Source organism: Musca autumnalis, unplaced genomic scaffold, assembly GCF_047663935.1.
Source record: "Musca autumnalis isolate F117 unplaced genomic scaffold, ASM4766393v1 scaffold_3, whole genome shotgun sequence".
Taxonomy (NCBI): Eukaryota; Metazoa; Arthropoda; class Insecta; order Diptera; family Muscidae; genus Musca; species Musca autumnalis.
The window spans coordinates 200,539,445-200,558,261 of NW_027411866.1; the positions used below are offsets into that span (position 1 = coordinate 200,539,445).

Below are 18,817 nucleotides of genomic sequence, written 5' to 3' on the forward strand. Positions count from 1 at the left end.
ATTCGAGAGAGACATTTTGACAGTTCTTTCACTGAGAGTTTGCATATTCTTGCTGGACAAATTTCTTCTAGCAAGCACTAGCTACTCTTCTTCTTCTTAAAAACTATCAAACATCCGTTTTTATTTTGTCGTTGATTTATGTTTGTGAAAATTAAAAACTATTTTATTGTGGAAATAGCAAGCCTGATTGTATTGCTTTTTTTTGGAGGACAAAGTTGAAAAGTCGGAAAAATCCTTGTTTGGTTCATTTTCTTTATTATTTTTAATAAAATAAAACATTTTTGCTTCCTTTGGTTCCTTCATTGGCGGACAAATTGTTCTGCTTTGGCAAGTCAGCTGATTGCTTGCTGGTTTTTGCTGGGAAAATGTCTGTTTACTTTTTACAATTTTCTAGCAAAAGAGAATAAAAACTCCTTACTCTCTGAGAAAGTTCTTGAAGACAGACCTAGTGCTGCATGCCATCTGCACAATATTTGTCAAGAACTCAACTAGAGACCGCCGTGTGATAGAACAGTGATGGTGGCTTTTGACCTATAAAAAGCCTTTAATACTGTCAGGCACTCCACACTGTTTGAGGACATTGAGCAGACAACCCTCCGGCCAAGTTTGAAACGTTGGATAGTCAATTATATGTGTGGACGCCAGTCGTACGTGGAATTCAGGAACAAGAAATCCAAACCCCGTAGAGTGAAACAGGAAATTCCCCAAGATGGGGTGATATCTCTGGAAGTGTTTAACAGCTACCTCTCCTGTATTCCGCCCCCTTCCAGACGACATCGAGATCGTAACATATGCGTCAGGCACCTTCCCTGATGACATCTGTGAGAGACTAAACTTCTATTTAACCGTTCTTACCACCTTTTTCCACGCGAGGAATATGCAGATTTCCGCCACTAATTCTACGGCCACTCTGTTCACCACATGGACTGCTCAATTTGGAAGAGAGTTGAATGTCATGGTCGATGGTAGCAGAATTCGGACCACAAACTGCCACAAAATTGTAGGTGTCACATTCGAATATGATTTCCGCCACTAATTCTACGGCCACTCTGTTCACCACATGGACTGCGCAATTTGGAAGAGAGTTGAATGTCATGGTCGATGGTAGCAGAATTCCGACCACAAACTGCCCTGAAATTGTAGTGGTCACATTCGTCACTACGTAGAAGTCGTGCGCGCACGCCACAGCTATCGGCGACAAAACTGAGAAGTAGGAACAAAGTCCCTATCCGGCAGCACTTGGGGTGCAGACAATGAAACCTTGTTGACTACATATAACGCGATAGGTCGGTCTGTGATAAGCTAGGCGGCTCCAGTTTGGTCGCCGAGATTATGTGATACGAATTGGGAAAAGATTCAAACCTGTCGGAATGCCGCCTTGATAACAGCAACAGTGTGCCTCCTCGTATATTCAGTGGACCATCTACATCACGGAGGAGGCAAAGATTCTTCAAGTACAGCAACGCAATGAGATGCTTTCGTTGCAGTATCATCAGGAAGGATACCCACGCTCTAGAGGAAGAGGTTCAACGATACAAGATAGAACCCCATACTTCAACAGGCATATCGAACAGGTTTAAAGCATTCACACGGACTCAGTTGCTAAGGCCATAAGCAAATGTAGTGTTAATAAAGTCCTTGGAGTACATCCTCCATCTATCGCCGCTGAGGAGCTACCACAATAAACCAGAGTATTTACTACGCTCAGGATATTGCAGTTGCTTAAATTTTTTTGGGGCAAACATCGATCGCACCGTGCAAAACATCTGCCCAACACGCGGCATAGGCCCGCACGACCCACTGCACCTATCCAACTGCCCTGTCAAACCTACTCATTTAACTCTAGTGGATCTGTGCCTACATCCCAACAAAGCAACCACTTTCTTGGAACCTATTTCCAGTTCCAGAGCCAGATTGAGCAGAAGAACAAACACGCAAACATACAATAATAAACACTGTTACAACAACAATCAAAAAATACACCGAAATTTTCAAGAATTTTTACATATTTTCGTTCGTGATGTAATTTTTTCATACTGTACAGGTAACTCACATAAGTTACATGTGCAGTTTCTTATTTCCATCCGAAAGTCACTATTTTTTCAAATATATGTAGGGGCCACATTCGAATATGTAAGATTTTCATTTGATGCAAAATCACTTTCCTATTTTTCCCTATATTCCACTATTTGCTCTCATATTTCCTCTTTTGTTTGGTAAATGCTCTCAACTTTGTTCTCGTTTTCTTTTGAATGGTCTCGTCGTCTCGCAATCGCATTGACAATGTATCAACAAACCACAACACAACCCCCACCATCGTCTCACCATCACATTGAGACTATACCCTGTAGGGACTGTGGCCGATTTAAAGTTCACATAAAGCTAGCTTTTTTTTAAACATAAGTGGCATTTTATCGATCATTTTGCCTTATGCCAACTGACTAATTTTACAAGGCGATGAGCGCCTGAGTAGTCAGTATTGTCCAACGCCAGATAACTTTTCGACTGATAATAAACTAACTTTTTTTTGCCTATTTTTAGTCAGTTTAAAACATAATGTGAAAAAAAAAACAATTTTTGTTTCTGTGTGTTTTTTATTTTTGACTTTTCATATTCTCTCTCCCTCTCTTTGTCTCTCTCTCTCTCTCTTTTTGTTAGAGAGAAGAAGGGGCAAATTTGTATATTTCCTTTGTGTTCCTTTTTAATTCCAGAATAATATGAGTAATATGTACGAATATGTTCAGTCCATCAACACTGTATTCTATAACTGGATGCTGCATTTATACGAAGAATATTAAGAAAAAGCAAATGCGAATTATTAATACATTTGTGCCTTATTTCTTCAACAAACACAAATACTTTGCAGACGGTACATGTTTCTGTTTTCAGAGTGGTTAATCTCTAGATAACTTTTCGACTAACTTTATATTGGTCGAAAAGTTATCTAGACATGGACAATTGCCGAAATTTTTTTCTGTTCAAAGTGGTTCATCTCTAGATAACTTTTCAGCCAGTTTTTAGTCAGTTTAAAAATTATCGATCTATTATCAATCATTTTATCAACTGGTTAATAAAAGTCCGACAGGGTATCAACAAACCACACATACATACACACCACAACAACATACCTAAACTACCACTGTAGGTCGCAACAATTTTGTTGTTATAACAACTCAGTTAACTATAGTTAACTGACAAACCAAACAACTACAGTGCGATTGGTGTCGAAAAAAAACAAAGTGTTTGGCTGTATAGTTCGCAACTACAAATTTTTAATTTCTTTAATATAAAGGCGACATCTAATATCTGAACCTAGTGCTGATAGACTCAACACATGTACACATGGTTCGTATTGTTCTGCTACATTCACAAGACGATAACAACTCTCTCAGAAAAAATCAGTATTATTTTTGAAAGGCGTTCATGAAATGCAGAAATTTGAACCTTGGCAAGACTTTATGAACACTATTCCTGAAATGCAGTAATTATATTATTCTGTGTACCATAAAACCCTATATTATGTAAGGATTTTTTTGCTGGGTTGGTAAAAAATCGATCGGTAGTAAATCATATGTACTTCTTAATGAACTGTTTCAATGGTATTGTAAGGGTTCTATCTTCAAGGCAGTTTTCCATATTTGTCCCACCAAATCTGTCAATTTGAACAAATTGTTTGCATGTTTGACATGCTATTGACATTTCACGCTGTTTATCTTGAGTCCCACTATCTTCAAGATAAGATAACTTATTTAAATAATAAATTGTCACCAAGTGAATTTAAAATATAATTGATATCACTTGAGTTCCTTTGAAGACGTCATCACTACTGATAACGAAAAAAGTGGGTAAGCGTTTCACCTCTTATTTTTAAACACTCCACAAAAAAATATTAACACCTCAGTTTACCCCAAAGCGACAAGAAATCAAATGTAACTGATATAGGGGGAAGGAGCATATAAACTATTGTAGTTTCTATGTCTCTTCTTAAATATTTATTTACACACTTAATTAGTTTAGTGAAAATAACAAATGTAACAAATTTTGTGTAATGTTGTTAATTCTCAAAAACAAAAAAAGAAATCCCTCCAAATCGTTGTTGCTTCATTTATCTTGCTAGGAAGCGGTGCGCTTTGGGGATTGTGTGTGCATTGTGCTATAAATTTACTTCCAAATCCATTGAGAGTGCAACAATTTGCTATAGGCAGCCTCTTGATTGCTGCCCCCAATACAGATGTTGTAATGAAACTATGTAGCAACGCTTCTTTGTTAGCTTTCTTGCTTCTCTGTGTGCTAATTGAGCTGTTTACTTAACGAATTTACAAGTTTTCAGGCAATAATTTTTCTGTTGCTTAGCAAGCTGCTGCTGTTGTGGCTGCTGCCGTTAGTGTTTGTTGCATTTTGCTTATTTGTGTTGTTAGGTTTCAATAGCTGGCACGAATAACTAAACTTAGTTGGGGGGGGAAGACAGTTGGGTTGGCAAAATGCTCGTAAGTAATTGTTACTTCCCAAGGGTTGAACATATAAATTGTAGTAAATAAATGTTAGAAAATAAACAAAACTAAAGAAAGTAATCAATATATTTGCTGTTGTTCATAGTTTGTTAAAGATATTAGTTTTCTCTAATGCGCATTAGAAATGTTACAATTCAAATACAGATTTTTAGGCGAAGTGAGTCAGTCCACTTTAACTATTCTAATTTTTATTCGGGGTATAGTTTAAAGACCAAAAAAAAAACAATCATCGTCGGAAGATGAACTTTTTTCCATAGCAAAAATTCATTGTTGGACTAAGAATATATTTCCATACACGTAGAAAAAAACGTCTCTTGAACATATGTCCTAAACAGCAGCAACCATATATTTGTTTACAATCATTCCCAAACATAACATATGTTTGGGTCCTGCAAACAAATGTATGTTTGGGTGTAAACAAATTATATGTTTGGGTGCAAACAAATACACACCCAAAAGCTTTCTTAGAGCAAGGGAGCGTAAATGTCAATGTGAAACACATTGAAATGTATGCTCACTTGCTCTGAGAAAGCGGTCACTGGCTATCTCTAACATATACACACATTTATAAATGGTGGTTGTTTATTGAAAGGTATAGAAAAAAAGCAGAAGCAACAACAGACACATAGGTACATTAAAAATTCCAATGAAATACATAGCAGAATTTACTTACTTACTTAGTTGACCCATTACAGAACATATGTTCCATAGACCGAACTAGGAAAAGATCTCCATTCCTCTCTGTTTTTCGCTTGACTTTTTGGAATACCGCGCTTTTTCATTTCTTCATCCACTTGTATGCTCCATCGAAGCTTAGGCCTGCCTATTCTGCGTGCAGCGTCATGAGGCATGTATTCATACGCCTTTTTAGCGGGTTCATCATCGCTCATTCTCATGATATGGCCTGGCCAACGCAATCGTTGCATCTCGATACGTTTAACTATATTCATGTCTTTGTATAGCTGATATTGCTCGTGGTTCATACGACGTCGATATTCACCGTCAACGCAAATCGGCCCGTAGATCTTTCGAAGAATTTTCCTCTCAAACACACCAAGCACTGCCATGTCTGGTTGAGCAAGTACCCAGGCTTCGGACCCATACATCAGCACGGGTAGTATCAGTGTTTTGTAGAGCGTTATTATACCCTACACCACTATGTGGGGAGGGTATTATAAGTTGGTTTTGGCCAAAAAGTTTGTAACGCATCGAAATAATGGTCGTAGACCCATACTTATATATACCAAAATGAATGTCTCGACGAGCTGAGTCGATCTGGCTATGTGTGTCCGTCCGTCAGTCCGTCCGTCTGTCCATCTAAACCTTGTAATCACGCTACAGGTCGCAATTTTGATCGGATCGTCACGAAATTTTGGATGTTGATGGGGGTCCCGGAGGGGAAGAAGCCTATAGATTTTGGTGATGGTCGGATAATATTTAGGGGTCGGAATGGGCAAACAATTTATGTGGATAAAAAGACAACGTTTTTTTCCAAAGCGAATATTTCAGCTTCTATATGGGGTATGCCAAAAGCAAGACCTGACAATGAAAGCAGAAAATATCACCTTTCTAACGATATAAAGTAGGTTCTCGTAGGTGATCAAGCAACGAAGATATCACAATAGTCGCAAATAAAACCCAAATTTTCATTTTTGCGATTTTAATAATAATGACGAATATCACAGCTTTGGTTGGAAACTTTCCAAAATCAAAGCCTGACTATGAAAGTAGAAGATCCCATCTTTACAATGATGCAAACTAGGTCGGCGTTGGTAACCAAATAACGGAGATATCGCAATATTACCGACACATCCCATTTTTCTATTTTTTTGGAAATCACGCTACAGGTCGCAATTTTGATCGGATCGTCACGAAAATTGGAGGGTTAATGGGGGTCTCACAGATGAAGAAGCCTATTGATTTTGGTGATGGTCGGATAATATTTAGGGGTCGTAATGAGCAAAAAATTTATTTGGAGAAAAATCTAACATTTTATTCCAATTCAAATATCTGAGAGTCTATAAGGGGTATACAAAAATCAAATGGGTAAAAAACTTATTTGCATAAAAATACAACGTTATTTTCCAAAGGGAATGTCTCAGCTTCTACATGGGGTATACCAAAAGCAAATCCAGACAATGAAAGTAGAAAATATTACCTTTCTAATGATGTAAAGTAGGTTCTCGTAGGTGATCAAACAATGAAGATATCACAATAGTAGCAAATAAAACCCAAATTTTAATTTTTGCGATTTTAATTATAATGACTATGAAAGTAGTAGATCCCATCTTTACAATGATGCAAACTAGGTCGGCGTAGGTGACATACTAACGGAGATATCGCAATAGTCGGTAATACATCCCATTTTTCCATTTTTTGGAAATCACAGGTCGCAATTTTGATCGGATCGTCACGAAATTTCGAGGGTTAGTGGGGGTCTCACAGGAGAAGAAGCCTATTGATTTTGGTGATGGTCGGATAATATTTAGGGGTCGTAATGAGCAAAAAATTTATTTGGAGAAAAATCTAACATTTTATTCCAATGCAAATATCTCAGAGTCTATAAGGGGTATACAAAAATCAAAACCTGGCAATGAAGATTTTCCACTTTCACCTTTATAACGATGTAACGTAGGTTGTCGTAGGTGGTCAAACAACGAAGATATCGCATTAGTCGTTAATAGAACCCAACTTTTCATTTTTGCGATTTTAATAATAATGACGGATATCACACCTTTGGTTGGGGACCTTCTAAAAGCAAAGCCTGACTAAGAAAGTAGAAAATCGAATCTTTAAAATTATGCATAGTAGGTTGGCGTAGGTGGTCCAATAATAGAGATATCGCAATAGTCGGCAATGCATCCCTTTTTTCCACTTTTTCTGATATCACACTACAGGTCGGAATTTTGATCGGATCATCACGAAATTTTCTCACAGAGATAGAAGCCTGTTGATGTTGGTGATGTCGATAGTAGTCAAATATAAAATTAAATATTAATTATTTTGGTTCAGTTCGCCTTAAGTCATTTGGTATAAAAGCCGTATAGGTGAAAACTTTCGTATCTCCCTAAAAGAAATATTTTCGAGTGAAAAGATAATGCACAGAGGTAGTGGTGTAGGGTATCACATAGTCGGCCCCGCACCGACTATAGCCTTTTCCCACTTGTTTTTGTTTGACGAGATGTGGCTTTGTTTTTAAATTACTTACTTAAACCATAGTAGCATCTGTTGGCCAATACAATTCTTCTTCTTATTTCACAACTGATGTTGTTCGCTGTGTTTATGGCAGTGCCGAGGTAGACGAAGTCTTTAACTACCTCAAAATTTTAGGTACCAACTTCCACAGTTGGTACGAGCTCTATGGACGCTTTGCGCGTCGACACCATCAATTTGGTCTTTTCGCCGTTTACCGCCAGACCCACTTTCGCAGATTCTGCTTCGATCTTCATAAAGGTATCTGTTACTTTTTTTACTGATCATCCCGTGATGTCTATGTCATCAACATAAGCAAGTAACATGTGGCTATTGGTGTAAATTGTGTCATTTCTTTTGACATTTGCATCTCGTATTACCTTTTCCAGCAAAATGTTGAATAGGTCACACGATAGGTCCTTGTCTGAAACCTCTGTTGGTACAAATTTTTTCGGAGAGGTTCATTCCAATTTTAACTGAGGACCTAGTATCAGTTAAAGTCATCTTACAAAGCCGGATGAGCTTTGCGGGGATACCAAATTCAGACATTGCATGGAATACCTTTGATCGGAGGGGACCGTCGAATGCTGCTTTATAATCGACAAAAAGGTGATATGTGTCGATCTGCATCTCTTGGGTCTTCTCTAGGATTTGCCGCAGGGTAAATATCTGGTCAATGGTGGACTTGCCACGTCTAAAGCCACATTGGTATGGTCCAATTATTTCGTTGACCATTGGCTTTAGTCGTTCGCCCAATATCCCTGACACTATCATATAGGCAATAGGGAGAAGACTTATGCCCCTATAGTTGGAGCATACAGGACATATGATGCTCAGGTTCCAATCGTCGGGTACGAGTTCTTCCTGCCAGATGGTGATAACTAGCTGTTGCATACACCTTATCAGAGCGTCGCCTCCGGTTTTAAACAGCTCGGCTGGTAAGCCATCGGCTCCTGCTGCCTTATCATTCTTCAGCCGACTTATTGCTGTCTTTACCTCATCTTGGCTGGGCGGTATGCATTCAATACCATCTTCTGGGATTGGATCTGTGGTATCTTCGTCGTCTTCGCTGCTATTGGATACCAACAGGTTTGAAAAATGCTCTTTCTATATCCTGAGCACACTATCTGTATCTGTTACCAAATTACCTTGCTGGTCTCTACAGGAGGATATGCCTGTGCCAAAGCCATCAGTTTGATGCTTGACTCTTTGGTAGAATTTTCGGACTTCATTCTGGCTCCTGTACATCTCGATTTTTTCACACTCCCGATTTTCCATCTCTCTCTTTTTCCTGCGGAAAAGACGCTTCTCCTTCTTCTCCTTTATTCCCGATATCTCTCTCGTGTGCTACTCGTTGCTACTGATTGTAAAGTAGCCCTATATGCCGCATTTTTCTCTTCGGTAGCAGCACCACACTCCTGGTCATACCATGGATTCCTTGGTGGAGGTCTCTGGTATCCAAGTACTGATTTTGCGGCTGTTTTCATGGAGTGGACAATGTTTTGCCATTGTGCTGATATGTTATCGGAACGAGGAGTGCTTTGATTAAGCAATTGGGCAAGTTGAGTGGAATATGCTGTGGGTATCTGTTGTGATTGCAGCTTAGCGATATCCAACTTTCGTGTTGTGTCTGTTCGGACTTTGTTTGCTACGTTTAACCGGGTGCGTACCTTTGCTGCAACAAGGTAGTGGTCCAAGTCTATGTTTGCTCCTCGGAACGAGCGCACATCCAACACGCTCGATGAATGTCTTCCATCTATCACAACGTGATCAATTTGATTTCTTGTTTTCTGATTTGGAGACAACCAGGTGCCCTTATGGATGTCGAGATGTTTAAATCTGGTGGTGCTAACTACCATGTTTTTTGCAGCTGCAAAGTCTATCAGCCTCATACCATTGTCAGATGTTTCGCCTAGAATAATTTTAATGTCATGGGCAGGACGACGGTCATATGGTTCTTCCAAGCGCTCATAAAATATATCTTTGGTCAGTTCGTCCTTGTCTTCAGTGGGAGCATGAGCGCAAATAAAGCTGATGTTGAAGAATTTTGCTTTTAATCGAATTGCAGCGAGTCTTTCATTCACTGGGGTAAAGCTGGAGACCAGATGTTTTAACCTCCGACCAACTACTAATCCGCAACCAAACTCATGCTTTGTGTCATGGCAGCTATAATACAGTACGTCACATTTGGGTGTTGTTGTGACGCCTTTCCCGTTCCATCGTATTTCCTGTATGGCAGTAATGTCGGCCTTGTACTTTTCAAGTGCATCTGCCAATGCGTAAACTGCACCTTCCCTGTAAAGAGTGCGAACATTCCAGGTGCAGATTCGCAGATCATGGTCCTTAAAACGTTTGCGGGGCTCGTCAACTTTAGAGGGGGTTGTTTTTCCTTTCTTTCGTTTTTTCATGGTAGGCTGTTATTTCTAGGGGAGGGTTACTAACCCGACGCCCAAACCCAAGTTTTTAACGTTCTTATGAGTGAACGCGCGGCACATGTTAGCTCACTACCTTTGACGGGTGTTAAAGGCAGTTCCCCAGGTGACACCGCGGGGAGGTCAGTGTCCACTTGAGCTGAAAGAGGAACCAATATAAATCCTGGACTTTGCTATGTTAAAGCCGGTCAGGACCGTTCCTTGGTATCTTCCATCCCTTACGTCACCCCTAATGCATTGGTAATTTCTGCAAATATAGGGCTTAGGGGGGATACACTTTCCGCTCAGAAATTCAACAACATATCTAGCCTATTTTCACCGAGGGCTATGCCTATTTTTTATATAAATGAAAAGGTTACCAATTTATTAAAAGTCTCGGTGGTTCAAACAGTCCAAAAATACTCAATGTTTTAAAAAAATCTGTATATTGTCCAATATGAGTTTGTACAATGCACATTTTGCTCTTCAGATATTGCCAGATCAATCATATTTTTTCTTTATACCAGCGACGACCACAGAAATACAACCAAAGCGAAGACATGTATGAACGTATGAGTGAAAAAAGCATCAACCACATTATGTTTTTGTTTGTTTTCATTCATTTACACTGTACGTGAGAGAGAGAAGCAAATGCAAAAACAACTCAGTGGGTGCCCTCACTATACGATCTAAGCAAAGAAGCTCGTCCCTGCTGTATACCCAGGTCAGGCAATGTGCGCTTGCTGAGAACAAGTGAGCATACATTTTAATGCATTTTACATTAAAGTTTTCGCTAACTTGCTCTCAGCAAGCGCACATTGCCTGACCTGGCTTCCCAGCAAACCAATCGTACCGACATCGTAACGAAATCGGAACAAAATTCGGACGATACGTCCGATATCTGATCCGAAATCGTAACGAAAGTTGTATGAAGTGGTTGACATAATTTCGGAACGAAATGTCTTAGCGACATCGGATCGATTTCTGTCCGATTTCGTAACGAAATCTGAAGAAAATCCTTGGGAAATTCGGATAGGAAATTTCTTTCCGACATTCGTTCCGAAATCGGAACGAACTCGGTATAAAATCTGAACTATTTCCTATCCGAAAAATCGTTCAGAAATCGGAACGAAATCTGAACGGCTTTGCATCCGAAATTGTTCAGACGTGTCGGACATCAGACATTTGGTTTGCTGGGTTTATACGCACAATACGCTTTGTATGTATTGATGTTATGAAAAAACCTCCTTTAAAGGGACACTAAACGTTGTTTGTTGCGTTGCAGATGATATACACACATATTTTTTATAAAAATAAACATAAATTACGAGGGCGGTTCGGAAACTTCTTAGCCTATTTTTTTTTTCAAAAATATTTTTTTAATATAATCTCCTGAAACTTCAATACACTTAGTCCTACGCTTTTCTAGCAATCTAAAATAGTTTTCCTCAAGGTCTTCAAAATAGTGGTTTACAACTGTAATTGCATCTTCATTTGAGGTAAAACGCTTGCCAGCAAGGAATTTTTTTAGATTTGGGAACAAGTAAAAGTCACTGGGAGCTAAATCAGGGGAATAAGGTGGGTGGTCAAGCAACTCGTACTTTAATTCGTTGATTTTAGCCATTGTTGAATCACTCTTGTGCGCTGGTGCGTTGTCTTGATGAAAAATTATTTTTTTGTGTTGTAAGCCAGGACGTTTTTCTCGAATTTGTACATTTAATTGATCCAAAAGGTTGCAATAGTACTCTGAATTTATTGTTTTACCCTTTTGCAGATAGTCAATCAATAAAATACCTTTGAAGTCCCAAAAAACCGTTGCCATAACATTAACAGTCGATTGAATTGTTTTTGCCTTCTTTGGGGCACTTCCTCCAGCTTCAGTCCATTGTTTGGATTGTTCTTTTGTCTCTGGAGTATAGTGGTGGATCCATATCTCATCAACAGTTATGAAACGACGCTTAAAATCCATTTTATTTTGCTTAAAACGATCCAAACAAGGTTGAGAAATGTTCATTCTTATGCGTTTTTGAACGACTGTTAACAAATGCGGCACCCATCTTGCAGAAAGCTTTTTCATCTGTAGTTCTTCATGCAAAATTAAATGGACTCGATCATTTGAGATGCCCATGATATTAGCAATTTCACGCACTTTTATTCGTCGATCATTTAATACCATATCATGCACTTTGGCTACAATTTCTGTTGTTGTTGCTGTTTTTGGACGTCCACTACGTGGTTCATCTACAATGCTTGTACGGCCACGTTTAAATTCAGCAACCCAATTTTTAACTGTTGCATATGAAGGAGCACTTTCACCTAACACATTCACCATATCATTATGAATTTCTTGTCCCGATAAATCTTTTTTATGTAAATATTTAATGACAGCACGCATTTCTAATTTTTCCATTGTAAAAAAAAATACGGATGCGTCTTTTTTGAACACCTGTTTCTGTATGAAGGAGTTGCCAGATCGAAACAAAATTTAACATGTATTCATAACAGAGATGGATGTTTCCAAAACACTTAACTTTTTTCTGTTTATACCGCGCTTTTTATGCTAGGCTAAGAAGTTTCCGAACTGCCCTCGTACATCGAATTAATCTAATTACTATTAAAAATATTTCTTTTTTTTTCATTTTCTTTCAGGTATGTATCTCATATTTAATCAATATCAATATTTACGAAAACCATAACGACAATATTTGGTAAGTTGCATAAAAAATTGATGGTTCCGATACTAATTGAATTGATGTTTTAAAAGGCACATTTCGCTTAACAACCATTCACTAATCATCATCGGTGTAGGCAACGTCACTATTAATTTCAATCAATGTCTTTACCGTTGTTTTTTTGTACAATTTTCTTCATTGAACATTAATTCTGTATTCCAAACAATGTCACAACGGATATTATGATTGATATTTGTCAAAATTGATATGGTTTTCTTTCAATTATTGTTATGACAACTACATATAATTTCAAATTTTCACGACGACAAAAAAAAGAACAAAAATCAAATCATTAGAGAAAAATCTTTACATTTTCGACAAAAAATTGTAGCATCAGCAATACCTTCCTTGTCCTTGTCATCTATTTCCTCACTCTCTTCCTCAAAACATGGAATACTTGTCTTGCTGGTTGGATTTTATGATTGTCAAAAAAGGACTTTTGTTTTTTCCTGTAATGTTTTTAAAGTCATGGTGGTTTGGGTGTCCTCGCTTTCCACCATGGGGATATTTTCTGTCAAGTCAGCAAATCTTTAAGATGAAAAAGAAAAAACACAAACGTTAGATGGTGTTTTGAAATCACAAGGCAAATACACAAATACCAATAAGAAAACTTCATCTACTTGCAAAGGGACGTTTGAAATTCTTAATAAAAATAAATGATTGGTGTTCGCAAATTCACTCCCCCACCCTTACGAAACGATATGACGTCACACTTATCCCATTGACCCCAAAAGGCAAAGGAAGTTTGTGTGCCACCATATTACACTGGGATGCACGAAGAAAAGGAATGAACAAATTTAGAATTCAGAAATAAACACATTTCAATACTGTGGGACAAAAAATATAGAACTTTTGCCTCAGTCTTTAGTCTGATATAGATTTCATGATGACTTTTTTGACATCGTATCCCTGTAGCATATTTGGACGATTTTTTATTTAAGATTAAACAAAATCTTACATATAATTCTATAAAAATATACTATTTAGGGAACGGGTACAGTTAGAACCTTGAAACTTGGTATGTGGGTTAGTGTTGTTGTGTAGCGGTGAGATAAGGCTGTTTTTGGCAATTTGCCATGGAAGGGTACGAAAACTGTCAATTATACAAAAAGAAGCACTAAATATCGTATTATCCCAGAAAAAACTCATTACATATCTCCTTACTAACCCATTATTTTAACACGGTCAGGTCGCTAGAGAAGTAAGTAGGCACTTTTTGGCCTTTTTAAAGGACCAGGCGTGAATTTTTAAGGATATTTTGAAGATCATCATAGCTATATGTGTGTATGTTTAAGGGCTGTTTTTAATGGCTCTAACAGGCATAGGCGTGGGTTTTAAAATATTTTAAGGGATGTGATTTTTTTTTAAATTCTTTGTTATATCTTTCAAAGGACGTGGATTTTTTAAAAATATTTTTCAAGTACATGTTGATCAGCTATTTTTTATACATTTTCCGGGAACGTGGATTTTTAAAAATATTTTTCAAAAACGTGGATTTTTCAATATTTTTGGACGTATTTAAGGACTTGAATCAATTTAAAAATGTTTTTCAAAAAAGTGGATGTTTTAAATAATTTTAGACGTATTTAATTTTATTAAGTAAAATTTTTTTAAAATATTTTTCAAGGACCTGGATTTTTTAAACATATTTTTAAGGACAAGGAGAAATATTTTTTTTTAAATATTTGTAAGGTGGTGAATTTTTTAAAACTATTTTTGAAGAACCTAAGTTTTTACAAATTTTTTCAAGGAACTTATTTTCTAAAAATATTCGCGGTCTAGGTCTTTGTTAAACATATTTTTCAAGGACGTGTTTTTTTTAATATTTTTCATGGATGTGGATTGTTTAAAAATATTTTTGAAGGACGTAGATTTAAAAAAAAAATGTCCAGGGACATTGTTTTTTAATGATTTTGAATTTTGTTAAATTATTTTTAAGGGCGTGTATTTTTTAAGTTAATTTTAACGGACGTGGATTTTTTTAAATTTTTTTTCCAAGGACATGGATTTTTTTAAATATTTTCCAAGGACGTGGATTTTTTAAGAATAATGTTAAAGGACTTGGACTTTTAAAACTAATTTTCAAGAACGTTTACTCTTTACATATAATTTTCAAGGACGTAAACTATTTAGAAAATATTGTCATTTGGATTTCTAAAAAAAATTTGAATGACGGGGATTTTTTGAAAAAAATAAAATTCTAGGACGTGGACTTAAAAAAACAATTTTCAACGACGTGGACTTTAAAAAAAAAATAAAAGGTTGTGGACTTTTTAAAAAAATCATTTTCAAGGACGTGGACTTTTTAAAAAAATATTTTCGAGGACATGGATTTTTTAAAAAATTATTTTCATGGACGTAAACTTTTTAATATATTATTTTCAAGTACTTGGGCTTTTTAAAAAAATTATTTTCAAGGACGTAGACTTTTTAAAAAATTATTTTCAAGGACTTGGACTTTTTAAAAACTTATTTTCAAGCACGTGGACTCTTTAAAAAATTATTTTCAAGGACTTGGGCTAATTAAAAAATTATTTTCAAGGACGTGGACTTTTTAAAAAATTATTTTCAAGGACTTGGACTTTTTAAAAAATTATTTTCAAGGACGTGGACTTTTTAAAAAATCATTTTCAGGGACGTTGGCTTTTTAAAAAATTATTTTGAAGCACGTGGACTTTTTAAAAAATTATTTTCAAGGACTTGGGCTTTTTAAAAAATTATTTTCAAGGACGTGGACGTTTTAAAAAATTATTTTCAAGGACTTGGACTTTTTAAAAAATTATTTTCAAGCACGTGGACTTTTTAAAAAATTATTTTCAAGTACTTGGGCTTTTTAAAAATTATTTTCAAGGACGTGGATTTTTTAAAAAATTATTTTCAAGGACTTGGACTTTTTAAAAAATTATTTTCAAGCACGTGGACTTTTTAAAAAAATTATTTTCAAGGACTTGGGCTTTTTAAAAAATTATTTTTAAAGACGTGGACTTTTTAAAAAATTATTTTCAAGGACTTGGACTTTTTAAAAAAAATATTATCAAGGTCGTTGAACTTTTAAAAAATCATTTTCAAGGACGTGGACTTTTTAAAAAAATATTATCAAAACAAAAAAAAACAGGACGTGTACTTTTTAAAAAAATATTTTCAAGGACGCGGACTTATCAATTTTTCAAGGACGTGGACTTTTTACAAAATATTTTCAAGGACGTTGACTTTTTAAAAAATAATTTTCAAGGACGTTGACATTTTAAAAAATCATTTTCAAGGACATGGCCTTATTAACATTTCAAGGACGTTGACTTTTTAAAAAATATTATCAAGGACGTTGGCTTTTTAAAAAATCACTTTTAAGGACGTTGACTTTTTAAAAAAATATTTTCACAGACGTGGACTTTTTTTTCAAGGATGTGGACTTTAAAAAAAATCCAGGACGTGGACTTTTTAAAAAATTCATTTTCAGGGACGTGGACTTTCAAAAACATATTTTCAAGGACGTGAACTTTTTAAAAAATCATTTTCAGGGACGTTGACTTTTTAAAAAATCATTTTCAAGGACGTGGCCTTATTAATTTTTCAAGGACGTGGACTTTTTAAAAAATATTAGCAAGGACGTTGACTTTTTAAAAAATCATTTTCAAGGAGTGGACTTTTTAAAAAAATATTATCAAAAAAAAAAAAAAAAAAAAAAAAAAACAGGACGTGTACTTTTTAAAAAAATATTTTCAAGGACGTAGACTTATTAATTTTTCAAGGACGTGGACTTTTTAAAAAATATTTTCAAGGACGTTGACTTTTTAAAAAATAATTTTCAAGGACGTTGACATTTTAAAAAATCATTTTCAAGGACATGGCCTTATTAACATTTCAAGGACGTTGACTTTTTAAAAAATATTATCAAGGACGTTGGCTTTTTAAAAAATCACTTTTAAGGACGTTGACTTTTTAAAAAAATATTTTCACAGACGTGGACTTTTTTTCAAGGATGTGGACTTTAAAAAAAAATCCAGGACGTGGACTTTTTAAAAAATTCATTTTCAGGGACGTGGACTTTTAAAAACATATTTTCAAGGACGTGCACTTTTTAAAAAATCATTTTCAAGGACGTTGACTTTTTAAAAAATTATTTTCAAGGACGTGGCCTTATTAATTTTTCAAGGACGTGGACTTTTTAAAAAATATTAGCAAGGACGTTGAGTTTTTAAAAAATCATTTTCAAGGAGTGGACATTTTAAAAAAATATTATCAAAACAAAAAAAAAACAGGACGTGTACTTTTTAAAAAAATATTTTCAAGGACGTAGACTTATTAATTTTTCAAGGACGTGGACTTTTTAAAAAATATTTTCAAGGACGTTGTCTTTTTAAAAAATCATTTTCAAGGACGTTGACTTTTTAAAAAATCGTTTTCAAGGACGTGGCCTTATTAATTTTTCAACGACGTGGACTTTTTAAAAAATATTATCAAGGACGTTGAATTTTTAAAAAAATATTTTCACGGACGTGGACTTTTTTTCATGGATGTGGACTTTAAAAAAAATCCAGGACGTGGACTTTTTAAAAAATCCATTTTCAGGGACGTGGACTTTTTAAAAAAATATTTTCACAGACATGGACTTTTTAAAAAAAATATTTTCACAGACGTGGACGTTTTAAAAACCTATTTTTAAGGACGTGACTTTTTAAAAAATTATTTTCACGGACGTGGACTTATTTAAAAATTATTTTCAAGGGCGTAGAGGGGTTGTGTACTTTTAAAAAAAATATTTTCAAGGACGAGGATTTATTAGTTTTTCAAGGACTTGGACTTTTTAAAAAATATATTCAGCGGCCAAATATCCGCGTAAATGTATAAAACACATTTGCATGTGAAAAACGAAAAGTTCTAGGACAGAGAAGCCATTACATAGTCGATACGTCTGAAGATCTGCTTTACCACCAGTGAAACCAGGTAACGTAATTTGGTGACTATGTGGGTTCGAGTCCTTGGCTTTCCTTTTTCACTTGCAAATAATTTCCGATCATCAAGCTTAACTCTAAACGAGAAAATTAATATAAAATCATTAAAAATTATCTTCGCACTAACAGGCAAAATTTCAACAAAAAAAATATTTTCAAGGACGTTGACTTTTTAAAAAATCACTTTCGAGGACGTGGCCTTATTAATATTTCAAGGACGTGGATTTTTTAAAAAATATTATCAAGGACGTTGACTTTTTAAAAAATATTATCAAGGACGTTGACTTTTTAAAAAATCATTTTTAAGGACGGGGATTTTTAAAAAATTATTTTCAAGGCTGTGGACTTTTTAAAAGAAACATTTTCAAGGACGGGGACTTCTTAAAATAAAATTTCAAGGAAGCGGACTTTTTAAAAAATAATTTTCAAGTGCGCGGATTTTTAAAAAATTATTTTCAAGGACGTGGACTTTTTAAAAATAATTGTCATTTGGATTTTTTTAAATTTTGAAAGCCTCGATTTTTAAAAACAGTTTTGGAGGATGACCTGTAGTTTTTATACAAAAATTATTTTAAAAAATTATTTTCAAGGACGTGGACTTTTTAAAAATAGCTTGGAGGACGTGGACTTTTCAAAAAAATGATTTTCAAGGACTTGGTCTTTTTAAAAATAATTGTCATTTGGATTTTTTTAAATTTTGAAAGACGTCGATTTTTAAAAACAGTTTTGAAGGATGATCTGTAGTTTTTATACAAATATTACAAGGGCGTGGACTTTTTAAAAAATTATTTTCAAAGTCGTGGACTCTTTAAAAAATAATTTTCAAGGACGAGGACTTTTTAAAAATAATTTTCAAGGACGCGGTCTTTTTAAGAAATAATTTTCAAGTGTGTGGGTTTTTAAAAAAATTATTTTCAAGGACGTGGACTTTTTAAAAATAATTGTCATTTGGATTTTTTTTTTTAATTTGAAAGACTTCTATTTTTAAAAACAAATTTGAAGGACGTGGAGTTTTTATA

The 18,817-nt window shown here is 35.3% G+C and overlaps 1 protein-coding gene across 10 annotated transcripts in view; it reads left to right on the plus strand.

Moving 5' to 3' along the window:
• The window catches only part of LOC141398713 (neurobeachin-like), a 906,809-nt gene that overhangs the window by 64,847 nt on the left and 823,145 nt on the right, over nt 1-18,817 (plus strand). The window contains exon 3 of one of the 10 annotated variants that reach the window (XM_073976294.1): nt 12,764-13,130. The exons of the other annotated variants lie outside the window; for them this stretch is intronic. Coding sequence (XP_073832395.1) covers nt 12,764-12,826 — 63 coding nt within the window. The 3' untranslated portion in view covers nt 12,827-13,130. Of the gene's footprint in view, nt 1-12,763; nt 13,131-18,817 lie in introns of those variants that run through there. 10 annotated transcript variants of the gene reach the window in all.